At 40.5% G+C, this 21,301-nt stretch overlaps 1 protein-coding gene across 1 annotated transcript in view; it reads left to right on the top strand.

Annotated features, from left to right (window-relative positions):
* Nucleotides 1-21,301, top strand: part of tenm1 (teneurin transmembrane protein 1) — a 214,355-nt gene that overhangs the window by 117,670 nt on the left and 75,384 nt on the right. Inside the window, exons 8-14 of the mRNA XM_088292837.1 lie at nucleotides 149-356; nucleotides 6,507-6,608; nucleotides 8,433-8,627; nucleotides 16,427-16,627; nucleotides 19,081-19,266; nucleotides 19,353-19,382; nucleotides 19,519-19,665. Of these exons, the coding sequence (XP_088148963.1) occupies nucleotides 149-356; nucleotides 6,507-6,608; nucleotides 8,433-8,627; nucleotides 16,427-16,627; nucleotides 19,081-19,266; nucleotides 19,353-19,382; nucleotides 19,519-19,665 (1,069 nt within the window). The remainder of the gene's footprint in view (nucleotides 1-148; nucleotides 357-6,506; nucleotides 6,609-8,432; nucleotides 8,628-16,426; nucleotides 16,628-19,080; nucleotides 19,267-19,352; nucleotides 19,383-19,518; nucleotides 19,666-21,301) is intronic.

The raw sequence follows: 21,301 nt of genomic DNA, 5'->3' as shown, positions 1-21,301 counted from the left end.
TTTTTGACCCAGAAGTTTGAAGACTGTAGGTTGGATTTTTAAATATTTTCAGTAATGCATGTGGACTGTTGCAGCTTCATTTAAATAAACTCTACTGTCCAATGTCTCCCTTTAACTATGTTCTGCTTATGGTCCCTCATGTGTTCAGTTTGACTTTGTGAAACTGCTGGATGGGAAGGCGCTGCCCAGGTCATTGAGTGATCCTGTTTCAGCTGGCAGAGCACCTAAAGGTCTGCTGCTGAGCGGCCTCCAAGAAACACGCTTTATTGAGTACATGGACCCTGGCACCTGGCATCTGGCTCTCTACAACGATGGACGCAACCTTGAGCAAGTATTACTCCACAGCACTCCTATAGGTGAGAAGAAGAATTGCATCATCACCGGTTGTTTGAGTCACACCAGGCGAGCACTGTATGACTCATTATCTCAGAGTTCTTCAAATCCTCGTCCTCTCTCACCTATCATCTTTTTATATATCAAAACAGGCTGACTAATTAAATTTTGAAGGGAACTTTCCATATTATGTGAGTCACGTGAGCTGGGTGTGGACTGATTGCAGTTATGGCAAAACGTGGTACAGCGCTGATTGCTATGACACACATGGATCCAAGTGTAATTTGGAGTCTAACTAATACAGGACTACATGGTTGAATACTGACAAGTGGATAATTACTAGCAGCGTTTTGATTTCATTAAATTGAAGGTACACAGTCAAAACATTGAGATTTTGCAATGATTAGCCACTATAAAAAAAATAAATCACAGCAGAGAGGCCAGTTAGATGTGTCGTAAAAAGCATTTCAGAATAAAACTATACTATGGCTAAAAGCTACTGCACCAACAGGGGTTGAAAATGATTACGAAACATATTGAAGGGTTTTTATTTTGTGGTACATTTGTTAGTACTGTGAGTGATACATCAGAGATGTGGCAGTTTGGTGCCTTTTCTCAAGGGCACAACAGTGCATCTTCCACTCATTTGGGAGGGGTTTTCACCACTGATGATACCCACTGACGAAGTAAAAAAAAAAAAAGAACCACTCAAAATTTGACCATGGTTGGAATAAACTTGGCCTCCATTGTATTTGTACACATTTTTTAAAGTCAAGTCAAGTAAAATTTATTTGTATAGCCCTTAATCAGAGAAAGTCTCAAAGGGCTTCACATACCCACAGTCGACATCCCCTGATCTTAACCCCCAGGGGAGCAAGGAAAAACTCAAAAACACATCTGGGGAAAAATGAGAATCCTTGAGAAGGGACCGTAAACATTGCTCTTTTCAAAGATAGAAGGATTTAATTTTAATACCCCCATTCAGCGTATGGCTTTATTGAATCACAATTTAAGAATAAACACAATCTGTTGGTATTTCTGGGTGTAGGAAAAATGTGCAAAGGCTTAACTGCACATTCGTGATGCCAGGTTGTGCATTTGTAAAACACTGAGGGTTGACAGGTCGTTGACACAGAATACGGTATACAGGGTACTGTCCACAAACAGTTCAAACAGAACCAAATTTTTATAAGCCTAGTCTTAACTGATTCTAAAATTGCGTTGGACCTATCTGGGTTATATAAGGCAAAGATCTTGCTTCAAACGGTCCAAACTGCATTCTGGTCAGAGGAATCAATATTTCAGATATTTCTGACTGTTACCTTCAGCATGTCTGGTCTCAAAGGATTTGCGTGGAATGTCAGCCAACTAGATGTAGCATTTTCATCTGTAATGTGTCACTCACAGGTAGTGAATTTGTTATACAAATATACTTATTTATAACTTAAATTTAAATACATTTCAACACCGGGGAGCACATCAGTGCATCCAAAAGTGTTAGTTTCTTTGCACACTATATTCTTACAACACAAGGGGGAAACTGCTCAAAAAGTGTTCATCATCTGTATTGGAACCAGTATCGGATGTGAAATAAGCTGTTTGACAAAATGTATGAAATTAAACGGCACACATTACTACCCACCTCTGTTTACAACTATTTGGAATCTGGTGTTGCAGATGTTCTAAATTAAGAACCAGGCGTTATACTAATCTAGCTGAACTGTGAAAAAAGTATTGTTCTGAAATCAAGATATTTTTTTGATGTCAGACACAGTCCTTTCTGTACTGACTGACAGCATGAAAGCTATAAACATAGTTTTTATTCCTGTGTTGTCAAGCAGTTGACGTGTTTGGTTTGAAGGCTGATATATAACAGACATTTGTTTCCATTGTATGTTCTGAATTGAACTAGAATCAGCCGCCCTTGAATAATGTAAATCTAGTCGAAAGAGATGGGCTTTGAATGGCTTAGCTTACATGAGACCAAATAAAGATTTGATGACAAAGTTCATTTTGCTACCAATTCAAAAATTGGTTCCGAACTAGCACTGTGTTGTTTTGGATGGGAGAAATCAAAGCCACTGAGCCGTGAGGCAGTGCATTCTAATGTGAGACCCCGTGTGCTGGAGCTCCGACTGGAGCCTGAGAGGAAGATAAGATATGAGATGGTCATTTGTCGGGAAATTGAGCTTTTGCACGGCAAATGGTAACTGGATCCAGCAATGAATATTGAGAATAAATAAGGAAGCGGCACATATGTATACACTTTAGAAAAAAAAATACAATAAATTAGATCAATAAACCTTCCTCAGCTTGACAGATGGAACATTTGAGAACATGAGGAATATGAAAACAATACGTGAAGTCACTGCTGATTTAGCCAGATATGCTTGTTGTCATAAAAACACATGGGTGGCCGTAAAGCATGGGTGCAAAAGCAATGAGGTATGTGATTACGTGTACTGCAGTGCTGTCATGGGCAATCACGATGATCATTCATTTCCTGAGACCGTACAAAAGGGACAGTAAAACAAAATTTAAAGCTTCATGTATTTGGTGAATATCAGTCAACGATTATTTGGTTTATTTAGATTTATAAGTAAGGATATAATTGGACACAAAAAAGCCGGAAAATATATGTACAGTACTATGAACCAAGCAGGTATATAAACAGTTGATGGAATATCATTTTAAAAATGTTATACTGTATCTGATGAAAGAAATGACATAATCATCATGTTAATTATTCACCTCTGCCTGCACACACTGGGCTAATTGTGCATAATTCAAACATGACGCATTTTCACATGCAAATTCCCAGCCCTTTTTCCTCTTTGAAGTACTTGCAAGACAAAAAAAAAAAATCCATGATCATATGGACACCTACACATTTTCTAAGAAACGGATGAAATGCACGGGTATGTCTCATAAGCTGAGTAGTCAATTCATTTCACATTAAACCCAAGGGTCATAAAGCATGGCTGGAACTTTAAAAGGCTCATAAACTACAATTGGAATGCTTATTTGACCAATCAGATCACTTGGGTGGAAGTACCTATTTTATCATCACACTTAGCTGCAATAACTTACGGCATGAATGATTTCCAACTGAAAAGGGTTTAGTCAGTGGAAAGGACAGATTATGCATGCATACACACATGCCGTAGACTCTTAATACAATGGTCTTTGTGCATTACTTGTTAATTGGCTGGAGAATTTTATAGCTAAGATATTGAACTGAAAATGCAGACCTTAATTCACAGCTACAACCTTCCCGACCTCGAGCTGCCTGAGAGATCATGCCGTCTTCTCAGGAATAAAAGCTCCTCCCTGACCTTGCAGATGAGTTCTTGCTCATTTCATTTGTCAGGTGCCACATCCAATATTAGAATTTACGTGTGTGAGTTTATTTTTCTTCCAAGAGGATAGAAGACTCACATGAGGAGTTTTCCTGACTGTGTGGGAGATGATTGGCACTCCTCTCCATCAGTGTGACGATGACAGGTGATGGAGGTGAAAATGACTTTGGTTTCTATAGTGATGCACTGCTGTGGAGGAACTGTGCTGCCTGTCTCATTAGCATGTGTCACACATGCCTCAAGGCGAGAGTCACACCATATCGCTGTGTGTTTGTTTGTAAAATGTGCGCATGTGCGCACGTGTGTGGTCCATGCCAATGAAGGATTTGTCATTCATGCAACCTCAATAAAAGAAGCCAGCGGACAGCAGTGGTTTGACTCTTGAGTAGATCTACGTGCAGAGGAGCAGAGCAGGACAGCGAGCGGCAGGTACCAGGGTTCTATTCTGTGTATTATTTGCGCTTTCCGTTTTTAAAGGACAATCAAAAAACAAAAAGCTGACTTTTTTATTAAGTTTTTAATGAAATTGTTAAAAAAAAAAAAATAAATAATGAATCGGCCTGTGGGTGCACATTACAATTTACGATTAAATTGAAAATATAAAATTGGCAAACGCTACACAGGATGGAGTTTGATTTTAATTTTTATTTGGTTTGGCTTCCGTGATCCAGAAGTTCAGTAACCAGCGTGTTAGCCTGTCAGCAGCCACAATCAGTCAGGACCACAGCCACATTTTTTTCAGATGATAAGTCTGTCATATTATGACAGCCCCAGAAAGTCAGTGTAGATGGGGCAAATAAGCAGAGGAGAAAGAAAACCTTCATAAACTATATGTAGCAAAACTATAGCTTCGGTCATAATGCAGAGTGGATTACAATGAACTTGTAATGTTATAATGCTCGTGTGACATACGTCCCGGTCATGTAAACACGACCAATTAGATATTTAACTTAAAGTCAGGCTTGTGGAATTTGTCAGTTTTATTCTTCATATTTGAGTCTAAAATTGAAGTGTAAAAATGTTTTTTTTGCGACTGAACACAGTAACAATTGACTTTTTTTTCTAGTACCAGCTGGAAATGGAAAGAACAAAGTCTACAAAGATTCATTCTTGTGACCTACTTTACAGCATGTCATACGTTGATGTTGTAGGGCACAATACAGTATAAGTGGTGCACATAATTTTAGTGTGGTTCAAAAAGGAGTGCGTTGGGTTGTTGGTTGGTACTCCTTTATTCACAATCTATCCACCTCGATTAATTAAAAGATTGACAGTATGGGGCTGCATAATCAGTTGATTTGGGTCAGTTCTCTATGCGTTGACTTTGACAGTGGCTCTATCACTAAATGTACCAATACCAATTTTGCTGTCATCTCTGTTGCACAAGTGTCAATGTCCTGTGCTGTTCAATTAACGCCCTTAATAAGTAATCCAAGGGAATTTGAGCTTCGGCTAAAAGAAGGCCAATGCCTCATATGTAATATTGCAAAATGTTTGGTACACAAATGCGTAGCAACACACTTGAATCTGGTGCTCCTTGTATATTTTCAGTACAGATACACATCTGTGTGAAGCATACAGGTGCAGTGTGTGCACTGGTTTAGGGCACAATATCAAGCATCCATCAGCACTTCTTAAATACCAGCCCATCTGTTATGATCCTCTGCAATATCCCTTTGGCCATAGTAACTACAACAGCACCAGTTGAGTAACCTCTGCCAAGGCTCAACTGTTCACAATCATATGTTGTCAGAAATAGCACTTTTACCATCTGTAACCTAGCAACTTGCTTCTTTGTGGAAGATGATGTAAGATTATTACACAGAAGGTATCATGTTGTTGAACAGTTCTACTTTCTCATTCATGGACATGGGATGGACGTGCCCACCATTTTGTCATTGACAAAGACTACTATTCTCCAGAAGTTTGGCGATGGTCTGAAAAAATAACATTGAGTAATATGTGTGTTGCAGACAGACAGATGAAGCAATATGCAATATTGCATTGTTTACACTCTGCCATCAGAAAAAAAATATCAAAAGAAAAAAAAAACAATACCTAATGGTCAGGGTAATATTAAAAACACGATTCATGAAGCCTTCCATCCATTTTCTACACCGCTTATCATGTTCAGAGTCCTGTCTGACTCTGGTTGAAAGGTGGACTACACCTCGGATTAGCTGCCAGACACTCACAGGGCACACATGTGACTCATGGTCACATTCACACTGTTACTAAATGACTCCATTGAAGACTGGCAAGTAACCCATTTCATGTTCAGTGACCTTAAGACACTGTGGACTTCCTAAAGTTTAACTTCATAGCAGCAAAGTCACCAAGAGGCAGGAATTAATGTGATGATGCACTGTCATCTACTGACCTCTGCGTGCATTTGTTCCAGCAGTCACGTCAGACAATAATCCGTTCTCTGCTAACTGGGTCATTCCCAACGTCACATTTTGTGTTCAATCTTGTTCCAAATTGTGTTTCAGTAAACAGTTTGATGATGAAGCGCTGATGTATGTAAATGTGCGTGCAGCGTGTTTGCAACCTGTAATGCAGCATAATGTGCTTAGTGCAACACAGAGTAAGTGAGTGCTTGGCCAGTCTCCAGAGAGTGATAGCAGCTGGATCAGGCTAATCTAATATAGCTACTGTGTCTGGGGAACCATCCAGTGCTTATCACATATTTCATTCAATAACAGAAAGCTATGCCAGTTGATGGAGTTGCATGTGGATTATTTTCTTGTTTTCTGCCTTTAATGTCGTGAATCAATGAATACATTAATGATGTCTGTGTATGTTGTTTCATAGAAACAATGGATGGTTGCTCCAAGGGATGTAACGGAAATGGAGAGTGTGTTGCTGGACGCTGCCACTGCTTTGCTGGATTCATGGGTCCGAACTGTGCCAAAGGTAATAAAAATAAATGAAAATGTTGTGTGAACTGAGATTATCATGCACTTTATGGTTTGAGACCCACAATGGTCTGCCAGTGGTAGATTAAAAAAATAGCTGAATGCATGACCATTTGTAATTCGGCTAAACAAAAAGAACAATTAATACACTTTCCGTCTCTTCCAACTCTTTGTTGCAAGTTCATCTATTTACACGGTAAACTTTTTCTTCCGAAGGCTCTATGTATTTCTGAATAGAACAGCTCAAGTGTCGGAATATTTCATTGAGAGAGGCAATTTGAAACAGACATTTTCAAGAGAATATGACTTTTACCCTGTGTCTGTCTGTCTGTTCGCAGTGCTTTGAGGATTCTTCCACCACATTTTTCACATTAAAAGCAATATGGTGGCTTAAATGTCGGACACCTCTGGCTCGCATTAGTTTCTAACTATATACACGGAATTCGCGAAGAGAAATGAAGTGAAATAAGTAAAAAGCCAAGCCACCAAGGTCTCTGCAATATTTTCTTTAATGACAGCGTGTCTGCTGCACAATTTAATGGCCTTTTACTCTGTCCGTGCACTGCTTGTACATCTAGATTAAAGGGAATTACTATTTTAGTTTTTATGATATCCTACCTCAGGATTATTCAAATTTGTTTACAGAGTACTCATTAGGCAACATCTACAATCTTACTTAATGAGCATTCACAGCTAGTAGTTGTCAGTTTGCCTGTGTCCTACGGTGTCAAGTAAAAAATATTCCAATAACCTGAAAACAAACCACCTCATCATATAAAGTTAAATCAACCCAGCAACCGAATATTGTAACTGTATTAAATAAGTATATCATCCTAGTAATCATTTTTATTCCGACTTTTACTTGGGTGTCTCTATTTCTTTTTCTCACTCCCTGTTGTGAAATGTAATCTTCTCCTTTGGCTTTTCCTGCCCTTGCTTCCAATCGTTTTTCTTTTTTTCTTTTGCCCCACCCCATTTTTATTCTCAATTTTATCTGCCTCATTGTGTTGAAACAGCTGCTCAGATATGTTCTCCGATGATTTATTTACAGGCATCATTTATTCATGCTCCTCTCATCTTTTAGCATTTGGTTGCATGTGTTCTTTGAAAAGTTATGACAAGAGTTGTAAAAAGTGAAGTGTGTGTTTATTGCCGCAGAGCTCAGCGGGTTATACTTACAAAGGGTCAAACAAGACAACATAGGCCCACATTTATAATACGGACAGGGTTCTCCGTTCAAATTAGCCCAGAAAAGAAAGTATTACTTATAAATTTTCATTCAAATCCATTTGAAGTGTCTACCTGCCCCGCAGCAATTTCGGGGATGGCGTGTGTGTGTATGTGAGGAGCGGTGGGTAACTGTCAGTGGCTACGTGGCTGGCTGCCGCACAGCTCTCCATCTCCGCATGGGGAGAGCTCCTCATTCTATAAAACCCTAATGCTCTCGTTCTAATCTTTCATTTTCACGATTGTTTTCACGGCCTGTTCAGAGCAAGTGAGGTGACGTTGAGGGGATTTTCTCCAATTCTTGGGTTGCCGTGGTAGCCGAGCTCAGGTGGTGCTTGAGTAAATTGAAACAGCGTGAGTGATAAGCTGGGATGCATGTGTGTGCGTGTGCACGTGTGTGTTCTGTTATGTGACGTGTGTGTGTGTGTGTGTGTGTGTGAGGAAGACTGTTTGAGGATTTGCTGAATCCGTGCAGCAGCTGAGATAAGAGTGTGTCGCCCCTCTCACACTGGGTTACTGCGGTCTCCCAGCTAATATACTGCAGTACCATGTGTGTCTTTTCACGTGGCTGTAATCTGTGTTTGTCCTGTTACAGATTCGTGCCCTGTGTTGTGCAGCGGTAACGGCGTGTATGAGAAGGGTCGGTGTGTGTGCCTGACCGGTTGGAAGGGAGCAGAGTGTAATGTGGAGGAAGGTCAGTGTATCGACCCCACCTGCTCCAACCACGGCTCCTGCATGCACGGCATCTGCATATGCAGTCCGGCCTACAAAGGAGTAAACTGTGAACTAGGTAAGACAGTAACACCGAAACATGTACACTGAATACACTTTTTCGGCCTCATGGCTTTTCAGCATTGATTATTTCAGACTATGTTGCAAAAACTATGGTCCTCATAGGTAATGCAACTAATGACTGACTCGGGGTGCTTTGACACAGTCCAACAATAGTTAAAGTATCTATAAAGTGAAAATAAATGTCTTGTAGAATGTGTTAATTTAAAACTCTAAAATCTATCAAATCAGGCTTCAAAATCTTATCTCCGTTTTCAAACATGTCTGCTGAATGCACTGAAACTCCAGCCCGCTTAGCTGTCAATCAAATACCACACATTCACCCATGTTTGCGATATAAAAAGCTATCCGATCATTGCCTCCAGTGGCTGGAATACATCCTTCTAAGTTGTTGTATTTCAGACAGTGGTATGGGGTGAGGTTCATGACTGGTTAGTGACTACCTCACCTAGAGTCAAATATAAACATTTTAACCCAAAATAGATTGACGTTAATTGAAACATGTTTTCAAAGCTTTCAATAATTATTCAATCTGTTCCACACTTTTCAACAATGTGATAACAAGAAAAACTAAATAATATTTAATATTAGGTCATGTTCATTGTTGTTGTTTTTGTTCATTTATTTATTTTTTTGCTGATATATTTTTATAAAATTTAAAAAAGCATTCGGTCTTACCTTTTATATTGAATGTGGTATGAAGCCACAATTATAAAAAAATACCCCGGTGACAGCTGTAATAACTGCATGTCAGTTTGTAGTAAACCATGTTTGTAATAAACCAATCCATGTCAAAATCTGCATTGAATTATGAAGAACATGGCGGCTAGGTCTGTACATCCCTCAACCATCTGAGATTGGCAGCGGCATGGTACTTACTTGGCTCACTTATCCACTTTCACTTGCTTTCCTGACCTAACAGAAAGACTTCATATGTCACACACATCCGTCCATTATCTGAGCCGCTTATCCTCACGAGGGTCGCGGGCATGCTTGAGCCTACCCTAATTGTCTGCAGGCAGTAGGCGGGGTACACCATCAACTGGTTGCCAGCCAATCACAGGGCACACAAAGATGCACAAACATACATGCTCACTATCATACCTAGGGACAATTTTGAGTATTCCATTAACCTACCAAGCAAACCGGAGCACCTGGAGAAAACCCACACACCTCTGAACTGTGAGGTGGGCGTGCTAACCAGTCGACCAACGTGTTCATGAAATATATTACACAGACTGTTGAAAGTCAGTATGTGCAGTACATGTGTGATTACTCATGCATATTGGAGTTCTGATGAGAAAAAGAAATGTCTCTTGTGTGAGGGCATGCACTAATAAATTGCATCAATTTAGGTGTTGCATTACACCACATGGAAAGCGTTGTTACAGCTCCAGCTCTTGTGAAATCCGCTATATAAATAAAGTTGTATTGTATTGTATTGTTAGTGTGTGTGGCTGCTTGAGCCAATCAGGGTGCATCGCTTCTCTGGCCCTGTTGAGTGACTACAGTGGTGTGGACTACAAAAGTGTTTTGCCACTTCCTGCATTCTTAAGTTTTTGCATATTTGCCACACTTAATTGTTTCCCATCATGAAACAAATTTCAATATTGGTCAAAGACAACACAATTAAACACTAAGTGCATTTTCAAAATAAATGCATTTATCAGTCAGGGAGATAAAAATACAAACATCTAGAACTAGGCACAGGTGGTTCGGCCTTAAGTGCACCACTCAGAGTTGGTGAGGGCAAAAAAGGTTTAATCAAGGCAAAGGTCGGTACACACGAGAGACAAACGATTGCGCAGAGGTGCAAGAGGTGTGAGGCAAAAGCAAATACGTTTCAGTACACTATGACTATAACTAAGAGGAGAAGCAAGGCCGGAACATGACCTGAAGAGAATTGACGAACTGGCAGTGAGACAAGAGACACACGGGGAATATATCGGTCTTGATTGAGGATGAAAAACAGATGAGGATAAAGCAGTTAGGGAGCAGGTGGCAGTGACATCAAAACAGAGAGACGGTCACGGATCATGACAGCAACCCTCCTCAAGGGACGGCGCCCGATGGCCAAGGTGCATGAGGATTGTCAGCATGGTAGTCCCGGATGAGGTAGGGGTCCACAATGAATCTAGAGGGGATCCAAGAATGTTCCTCAGGCCCATAGCACTCCCAATCCACTAGGTATTGGATTCCCGACGCCGAGCAGATAGGAGTTTCCGAACGGTGAAAACGCGCCAACCATTAACAAACTGTAGGGGTGGATGGCATCTGGAAGCAGGGACGAGAGGAATGGACCTGACATGCCTGATGTGGCGGACATTGACCGAATCTTACCAGAATCTTTGGGTCTAGGGAAACATGAACTAGAACACTGTGGTAATCTTGCTCCTGACCCAATCAAAGAAAGGTAATGCTTCTTTGCCAGTGGTGCTTTGCTGGAACTGTTGGAGAGCACAGGTGAGAGAAGAACCGACACTAAACCTCCGACTCCACTCGGCTGTGGCCCACACCTCTGCTTGCCCGGAGAAGTGGGTGATGATAAAAGCTGTGGGGAAAACTGAAGCTTTCAACTCAAAATGCAGTTCGCACTTGGTCAAAAAGGGTCTCACGCCACCTGATTCACCGGAGAACTTCCCCGTGAGGGAGTGCTGTGATCATGCCTATGACACACCAACTGGAGGCTGTGAGTCTGTGCCCGAATCCTGTAGGACACTTGGGTCGGCAGATGCTCTTCGATCTTGTGGTATGTGAGTGAGTAGTTCACGCAAATGTGAGCTTAACAATCATTGACTTGTGGCGACCAGCCAGTTCTCTAAGATCAGCACTCAGAGTAGCAATCTGCTCGTCTTATTGAGCTAACCGCTGTCCCTGAGCACGGAAGGCTTAGCGAACCGGTCAGAACGTACTGTCAAGAACTGAGCACAGGTACACGTGAGAGACAAAGGTTCAAGCGGAGGTGCAAAAGTCATAAGGCAAAAACACAGGGTCAAAAGCAAACAAGGTTCGGTACATTATGGCTATGACTATGATGAGAAGCAAGGCTGGAATGTGACTTGAAGAAAATCGACGAACTAGCAATGGGACACAAGGGGAACATATAAGGGCTTGATTGGAGATGAGAAGCAGGTGAGGACCAGAAAAAAATCACGTTTTCGAGCATGAAGTGCATTTTAAAGACTATGCCATCAGATTCAAGTCTGCACTTGGACTAGGCCAATCCAAAATTGCAACTTTTTTAAGACAATATCATATGATGACTTGCTGATGTGTGCTCACTCATTAGACACCTTCCCCAAAAATTCTAATTGCATTTTGTTAGCCCATAGAATATTCTTTCAAAAGTCGTGGGAATCATTCAGATGTTTTTTTTTTTTTTTTTTTGCAAAAGTAAGAAGAGCCTTTCTGCTCTCTTTGGTCAGCGGAGTCGTTTTCCCCTTGGAAGTCTGCCATGGATGCCATTTCATTTTTGCCATGTCTCTTCCTCATTGTTGAGCCAAGAGCACCGACCTCAACTGAGGAAAGGGAGCCCAGCACTTATTTTCACATTTTGCTGGGTTTCTTTGTGATCTCCTGGATGAGTTGTATGTGCTCTTGGGGTCATTTCTGTAGGCTGGTCACTCCTGGGAAGGTTCACCACTGTTCCATGCTTTCTCAATTTGTGGGTATAAATGCTCTCAACGTGATTCACTGGAGCATTAAAGCTTTAGGAATGACTTTGTAACCCTTCCCAGACTGAAAAATGTCAATTACTTTATATCTCAGGTCCATTACTTTATGTCTCAAAGTGCACTTTAATGCAACATTCCCAAAACTTGATTGTGGTTTTCCCCTTTTTAGATTTAAATGATTATGAGCAATCAATATACAGGTGTCAATCAACAATCACGATTTTTGAACCGAATCAAAATTCATTTTGTTTTATATAATCACTCAGCGGCAGTTCTACGAACATTGACTTTGTGAATTACAGTAAATAATATTACATACTGATGGTAATCAAATTCTTGTGAGGTCCGACAATTCCAAAACCACCGAGGCTCAAACAGGTTTAACTCGTCTGTTGTTGTGAGCTAGTTGTTTAATATTGATCCGATCCAACTGGCATAAAGATATCATAAAAGTAACTATCAACATATATGGGTTTTATTTGCCCTGAATGCTAAATGTGCTGCCTTTATAAAGGCAGACTGGAGCACCACATCTTTTCGCAACTTGAAGGAATAAAATTGCAGAAGAATTATATATTAAGCGTTTGTGCTCCGTCACTGACGGTGTAGTGGTACACTCGCCCGAGTTGTGTGCGGGCAGCGTGGGTTCAGTTCCCACTCAGTGACGGTGTCTATGTCTGCCCTGTGACTGGCTGGCGACCAGTTCAGGGTGTAGTGTGCCTTTCGCCCGTAGTCAGCTGGGATAGGCTGCAGCACCCTCCCGCAACCCTATACAGGATAAGCGGTGTGGATAATGACATGACAAGCGTTTGTGCTCCTTCATTGTTGATTGATCGTATCAAACAACATAAGACATAAAATTAAGATCAAAGAGAAAAAAATCAATACAAATCTTAGTTCTAAACAGTTTATATGTTCATAGGGAGTAGGAAGAAATAGAAAGATTTATCCAGCCCTACCCCTTGTTATATATATATATATATATATATATATATAGAGAGAGAGAGAGAGAGAGAGAGAGAGAGAGAGACACACACACAAACACACCAGTATATAGCCAAAATTAAAATAAAACTTAAAATCAATGCTATTTTTTTTTCATAAATATGTTCAAAATAACTATGCATGAGCGTGACGTGTGGACCCACAATTCAGTACTCACTCTCTAAATAAAAAAAAACAAACAAACAACTAAAGGAGAAATATGAATAGACATTCGCCTTTATATCCGTGTATGGACAATCGTATTCATAAACTAAAACCTAAAGCATTATCATTAAAGACCCTGGAATTATATATTCAGTGAAGTTGCTCATGTCCATAAGATTTATATATTTTGCAGGACTACATTTTAAACGTCTTTTTAACCAAAATATATTCACACATTTTAAATTCATTATCATTATTATTCCATAAATTAACACCTTTTACAGAAACTCACATTTTCTTTGTTCTTATCCTTGGCTGGCCAGACTTTAATACAAATATTGGAAAATTAACAAAGGTAATAATGCTCAATGCTTTATTTCTTCGCATTATTTCACTCACTTTGCAGCAAATCGAACCTTCGACCTGTTTTCATTTGAGAGAGACTAATCTCACATGGTTTTTATGACCCATTTTGATTTGGCCGGAGATTTTACTATGTGAAGAGAAACTTAACGGGGGAAAGTTAACAGAGCCATCAACTGATTCAGAACAGAGAACGTGAAGTAGGCTTTATTTGACCATTGAGTTTATATTGCCAAAATGAAAGAATGAATTATTCATTCACAATAGTTACAGAAAGAAAACTACAGTGCCATTGTTAACATAGTGGGAAAATGTATTTACAACAACTGATGATCAGGAAGATTATTTAAATTTAAAAATCAATTTTTTGACATTGCATTATTGCGAGATAAATAAAATGGCTGGAAGACGTTTTATTTTGAGAATGTGAGAAAAAGTTTATATTGACTTTGCTACAAATACAAAAAAACAAAACAATTAATTTTCCTCAACAAAAGGTTACCCAAATAAATACATGTGCACTGTAATGATTTGGATAGGCATTCAACCTCGTGTTAAGTGGCAAGTGTAGACAACTGGTCCATGAAGTTACTCGCATGTGGATGAGTTTTATATAAACTGGAGGATATAAACATAATTTATGTTCTCATAGTGCCACATATGTGATTCTAATTATCCTCACAGCAGGGGGTGAGGCTGGAGGAGGATTGAGGTTATGATGTGTATGAGTTTTGGTTTTCTGTAAACTGCTGTCATCAACCCAATTTCCTGCCCCAGCTGGCAGCCGTTTACAGCCAGTCCGACATCAAACACTACTTGTGATGACTTGCTGTTTGTGATGGCAGAAGTTAAAAAATTAATACATGCACACTTTTTTTTTCACATACTCCAAAAATAGGCGCTTTGCTTCGGCCGTGGCTGCCGATTCCAAATCAGGCAAAACTGCATTTCTGAAACCTCAACTTCACTGACACTGTTGTCTCCAGTTGGCAAATGTAAATGTTGTCTTCAGTATGGTAACCATGGAGAAACCATCTTGGAAGACCATGTCTGTATTTCAGAATCTTATGCACTACAAAATTCCTTTGTATTAGGGGCTGGATTCTAAAAGATCACACTGAGATTCATTGACAGCTTAATAGCCGGCTGGAAATTCTCATACACACGCATTGCTTCCGTGTTTTGTTTTTGAATGTAGTGGGGTGTTACACATTATTGACCAAATTGAAGCGTTGAAAATGGCTTGTTCGTTTTCTTGATGCAATGCTAATGGTTGAACAAACCAGCTATGCTTGTCCTCTCCTGAAATACCTTAAAAATATATTTTTTTAATTTTTGTTTTTTTTAAATATGTCAAACTTGTTAATATGGGAGCTGCACGCTGGTCGACCTTTTCGCATGTCCAAGATTCTGGCTCCGGAGTTTGTGCCTGTGTGGGTTTTCTCAGGGTACTCTGGTTTCCTACCCCCTTCCAAATGGAACACTCTAATTTGTCCCTAGGTGAGCGTGAGTGGTTGTTCGTCTACGTGTGCCCTGCGACTGGCTGGCAACCAGTCCAGGGTGTACCCCGCCTAACTGCCCAAAGACAGCTGGGATAGGCTCCACCATACCCGTGACCCTTGTGAGGAAATGCGACTCAGGATGGATGGATTTTGTATTACTCATGACATTTTCTATTTGTGGTCCATTTCATTTTGGTTCATGATGAGCGAGGGTTCGAACTCATGGTGTGTAGGCAGAATAGCAATAGAAATGCATCATAAACAAGGACAAACGCAAACGATGCAATGCTTCACGCTAAAATTACACAAACAATATAAATGTGTTGCACCAACATTCATTGACCTAACCAATACTTTTGGACTTCCTCTTATCCATTGATTTGCTTTGCATTCAAATTCTGCCAGCATCTTTTTTTTTTTTTCTCAGAGTTTCCCTTCCACTTGCCACTCAGTTTATTAACAAAGAAATGAAGCATTCAACATTTGAAGTCCAAATATTGATTCATAACTGCAACATGGCATTGCAAATGCAAGGTCGGGCTACAGCATGAATTTATATAGAAAATATTATAGTGTAATATGAAATGCTCTTTTTGCAATGCCGTGCATCATTTTGTATCTCTCCACTGTACAACCACCAATTATAAAAACAACCAAGCTGTTATTCCTAGCTATATACTATACTTAATTGTAACCTCTCAGTACAGTGTTCCAAAACAACCGCGTACTGTAACTCATTGCCTGCAGAGACTGAATCACGTGTTTGACCTTGAACAACAGAGCCGAGCTGAGCTGTGCTGAGGCGTTGTGCTGAGCTTTGGCTCGGCGCTCAGAGCTGTAATTACACACACTAACACTGACCACCCGCACATGCAGATTTCAACCAGGCCATTTCACCCTTTATCAAAGCCCGGGTTTTAAGTGTCCTATGAAATGTAATGTTGTGGAACAGATACAGGGATTGTAGCTAGGGCGGTTAACTCCTGGATGGGATGCAAAGAACACTGCTTTCATACTCAGTGAGCTGATGATTATAATTAGACAGGACCCTTAACGACTCCCCGCCCCTCCCCCCCAAACTTGGACATTTGTCCTCTCTTTGTCTGCAGTGGACTGCGTAGACCCTCAGTGCAGTGGGCATGGCGTGTGCGTCCGCGGGGACTGTGTATGCTCTCCAGGCTGGGCAGGAGTGAGCTGTGATGACCCGTTGCCAGCCTGTCAGGAGCAGTGTTCAGGACATGGCACCTACCTCCCTGAGTCAGACACCTGCGCCTGCCAGCCCAACTGGACAGGACCGGACTGCTACATTGGTAAAACATGAATTGGATTTTCAGTCAAAACAGGAACATGCGATTGTACGTCACACATTTGTCAGTGTTCAAGTGGCATGACCAGGTGCCCTTGGGAGCGTGTGGGGGGATTTCTAGCCATGAGATGAATGGATAGCGGATATTCCACGATACCGCTGTGTGCACGTATATTTGACATAAAAGGTCTACACTGTTGTTGATATGAAGTGACCGATTAACTCATTGAATCCCAGCCGAGAGGAAACACCTCGATCACAACGTTTTTTTTTTCTTCTGGAATTTGACTGATTTAGGCCTACATAATATTGTGTTCTAAAGATATGAAAACATGGAGCTCTTACGCAAAAGACAGACGTATAAATACGTCTTTGGGAGGCGAGGACAACAACTTTCAAAACGTATATATACGTCTTATGGATTGAATGAGTTAATACAACTTTTTTCACCACTAACATGCTCTATAATCTGTACAATTCAATCTGAAAAAAAATCTTTCAAAAAGTGAAGAAAAAACAGAATAATGTGATAATGTGGTTGCATAAGTATGCACACCCTTTGTAAAAGTCTTTTGTACCCTTCTCCTGAAAGATACCTTCGAATAAGAAGCTGCGTCTGATGTTTTAGAAGCTCTCTGCGGACTGTGTCTTGTGCTATGAGAGCTTTCAAAAAAATGTCAGGAAAAGCCTACTAGACCAGCTCGAGGTTATTTGGGATGAATCAGAGTTACTTTTAATGGTGAAAGCTGTGTGCTGACGGTCATTTATTATGAGTTCGAATTTGGTTGGTCAATTCGGGACGATCACAACCCCATAATTTCAGTAGTTTATTTTTAATTCCTCTGTCTCAAATATCTAATTTCATTCAACTGGGTGTGGTGGTGATTGGTGAAAAAAACAAGTTAGAAACTATTAACTTTTCCCCATATTTTTATTTCACAAAAACCTGGCATTTGCACAGCGGTGTGACTTTTTCTATTAACTGTACACTCACAACAACAGCAATCGATTCACCAGCACAATCCCCTGCAATCCATGAATTGAATATTTTTTTTCTCAGTAACAGACGATGATAGACAAGAAATGACCTCCTTTGAAAATGATCCTTGTCTATCTCAATGTAAAACATTTGATGCTGCTCTATTAGATTGCAGTTGTGTCAAAAATATGTATGCTCAGTTTTCTTGTTTATCTGCAATATTGCCTGTCATGACTGAGGCAGCGCAACCGCCAACAACTTTGCTGTGGATCGCTCATCGAATGTGCGATCACACAAACAAATGTCCTCCAACTACTTGAGGTGATGAAAGAACATGGACGGAAGAGAAACAGAGAGGGAGAGAGAAATAAAAAGCAGCTATTTTTCAATCAAGGCTGCTCCAAGAATGTAAATTGGACCTCAAGTTGGCATTTAATCTTGCCAAACGAATACTTTAATTATTATTTCTTTTTAATAAAGTTGTTAGGGATTTCCTTCTGTCGAATGCCTTTGATATTCTGCCTCCGCATAATCGATCTGGAAAAAAAAAAGACAAACCCAATCGCAGAGTGTTCAACAATGTCCAAATTATAAAATTCGGTACACACCTCATTCTTGTCCTTGTTACTGTGTCATTTGACAGATGGCAAAATGTCCGTTTTAAGACTTTCCACCACATAAAGTTAATGCTGGTCTTGGCAAAGATGATTTATGGGCAATTGGCATTAGCACTTGCCCTCAAGAGTGTGAATGCCTTTTTACTGTGATATACCGCATCCCGTGATAATGACAGACCATGGCTGAAATTCTGAATTTCTATCTGTGGTACACGCAAGAATCCGCTCCCTGTCATGTCCTTATGAAAAACAACTCTACAATTCAATCTTCTTCTTGCCCCAGCATAGTAACATGTAATAACAATTGCGGAGCTGAAAACCCTCCACCTTTAATCCACTTTTCCCGCCCTCTCCATGCAATGTATATTTAAATTGAAATAACCTTTCAGTGTGGCTAGGTATGGTAGTCTTTGTGAGCCTGAAGCACTTTGCTGGCGTTACTCACAGATGACGTTCATTGCTCCGTCGAGAGTGGAAAAATAAAATAGAAAATAGACAAGCGAGAAGAAGTAGGGAATAAAATGATTGTTGGAAAATGGGATATAGAAAATGTTTTGTCCGCCAAAGAGCTGAATTTCAAGCCCCTGCAGCTTTCCAAATGCAGTGTAAATACAAACCATTTGTTTGACTCGATTCACTCCACTCTTCTCCTGAACTTAGTATGAGATGATGGGAACATTTGAATACTCCTTCTGCCTCAGTTTTGAATTGTACTTTTTTTTTTCTTTTTACTCCATCACCCATGCAACTCTCACTTTATCCTTCAATTCTTAATTTGCTCCATCTGCTTGGCCCCTTCTTTTCTCTTGTCACACTAACATGCTTGTCTCGCCCACATACCCCCACCCACCTCGCTGGCAGAAATGTGCCCAGTGCCGTGTGGCAGTCATGGTGTTTGCTCAGAGGGCCAGTGCCAGTGTGAAGAGGGTTGGCTCGGTGCGGCATGCGACCAGCGAGCGTGCCATCCTCGCTGCGAAGAACACGGCCAGTGCCACGATGGGACGTGCATCTGCCAACCCGGGTGGGAGGGAGAGCACTGCAACATTGGTGAGCGCACGTGGGAGATGTTAATTATTTGTTGTGATATTTGGATTGGAAAATTGTGTCACTGTCACGTTTCCTCCCCTCCGCAGTTGCTCACGATTTGGACATTGTTGTCAAAGGTAGTTTTTTTTTTGTTCATTTTATTCAGGAGTACTCCCTCCTAACTTTGAACAAATTCCTATAACTGTGTGTGTATGGGTGCCTGTATGCGTGCGTGTGTGTGTGTGTGTGTCTGTTCATGTGTGTCCTGCTCAGATGGCTGCCCAGGGTTGTGCAGCGGGCACGGCCGCTGTACCCTGGAGCAGAGTGGCTGGCGCTGCGTCTGCCAGTCTGGATGGAGTGGGCCTGGATGCAGCGTTGTCATGGAAACTGACTGCAGTGATGGAACAGACAACGATGGAGGTGACATTCTATCACCGTATATCATTTTCTATCTCTATTCTGTCTTTGTTACCTCTTTCATTTCTGTCTTCCTTGCACTCGTTTCCATCACTTCTCTTGATTCAATAGACAAAAAGAATCCGCTTCATTGTCCTTCCTTCTCTCCGTCTCTGCATTGTCCCAGTCCTGCTGTGAAGCCTGTGGAGTCCTATTGGTCATTACTCAAGTGTGTGCGTGTGTTTGAGTGTGGGTGTGCATTTACATTTCTGTCTTCTCACAGCTAAATATCTGTTATGCATAACACCTGCTGTGGTTTTTAAAAAACACTCCAAATCTTCTCCACACCCTACATAGAGAGCCACGCATAGATTAAAAAAGGCTTTATTTTGTTGAAATCAGTGTCAACAATTGTATTTTTTTACGATCAATGTAAATGTAAATCTATAAAGAAATTTCACATTTAAAATTCATGATTGCAAGTGGTATGGAAGAACTTTGAACTACTTTGGGTGGTAACATATTTTTAAAAAAGACCAACTCCCTGTTCAAGTTGAAGTCTCTGATAGATACAGAGATTTCTCTGCGTGAGAATGCATCTCGCAGCGGAAGAAGACGCGCTATATGTTGTAATAGGGGTGTGCAAAAAAATTTATTCACTCAACTATCGTGATTTTATATGCTACGCTTCAATAAATCAATGTCAAATTTGATAAATTTTCACGATTTTTCAAAAAGCAAAAATGAACTTACCACTTTCCTCCAGCAGATGGGAGAGCGGAGCCAATTTTTTGGGGGCGAGTCGGCCAGCTTAAGCATTAAGCAAAGTCACACTACGTAATATGAATGTAATGCTAGATCACTGACATTTGGCTGAAAATAAATGTCAGAAAGAGTGACTGACTTTCATCCGGCTGCATCGATTAAATTACATGATTTAACTTATATATTGTTTATGGTCTATATTGTTTAGAATCGCTTTTGAAAAATCGCAATAACCGTGATATTGAATCATAAATCGCAGTACAATCACCATTGGTCATATAAATCTAATTGTCACACAAGTATTGCGGTTTAAATTGAGGAAAGGGAATCGTCCCACCTGCATAATGTAATGTAGTATAGAATATGTATTTGGCCTAGAAGTGTTTTTCATACACATATTGGTTATAGGTTAGTGGTAGACTATGTCACCTTCCAAATTCCGTACCTATTTTCAGTATATCATCATGAATGGAACTCCATCGTCAATCTTATTTTCATTCATAAAACAAAGTTTCAATTACTTCATCTAGTCATGTAAAAATGCCAAGCATACTATCCTCGTCCAATTTACCATCCATTAAAGAATTTCATTTAATTTCATGTCATCTAGTGTCATATACTCTATAAATGGATAAGGTACGTTTGACATTGCAGGCAAACAGGACTCAATTGCAAGAAATCCGTTAAAAATGAAAGAACTGATGCAAGACTAGGCGGCACGGTGGCCGACTGGTTAGCACGATGGCCTCACAGTGAGAGACAGCATCGGGCGTGGGTTCAATCCCAGCTCCGGCCATCCTGTGTGGAGTTTGCATGTTCTCCCCGTGCCTGCGTGGGTTTCCTCCGGGTACTCCGGTTTCCTCCCACATTCCAAAAACATGCATGGCAGGCCGAT

This window comes from Idiotropiscis lumnitzeri, chromosome 4 (genome assembly GCF_059441095.1).
Source record: "Idiotropiscis lumnitzeri isolate Australia: NSW breed Sydney's pygmy pipehorse chromosome 4, RoL_Ilum_1.0, whole genome shotgun sequence".
NCBI classification, from domain to species: domain Eukaryota; kingdom Metazoa; phylum Chordata; class Actinopteri; order Syngnathiformes; family Syngnathidae; genus Idiotropiscis; species Idiotropiscis lumnitzeri.
This window is presented reverse-complemented; position numbering and strand designations above follow the sequence as displayed.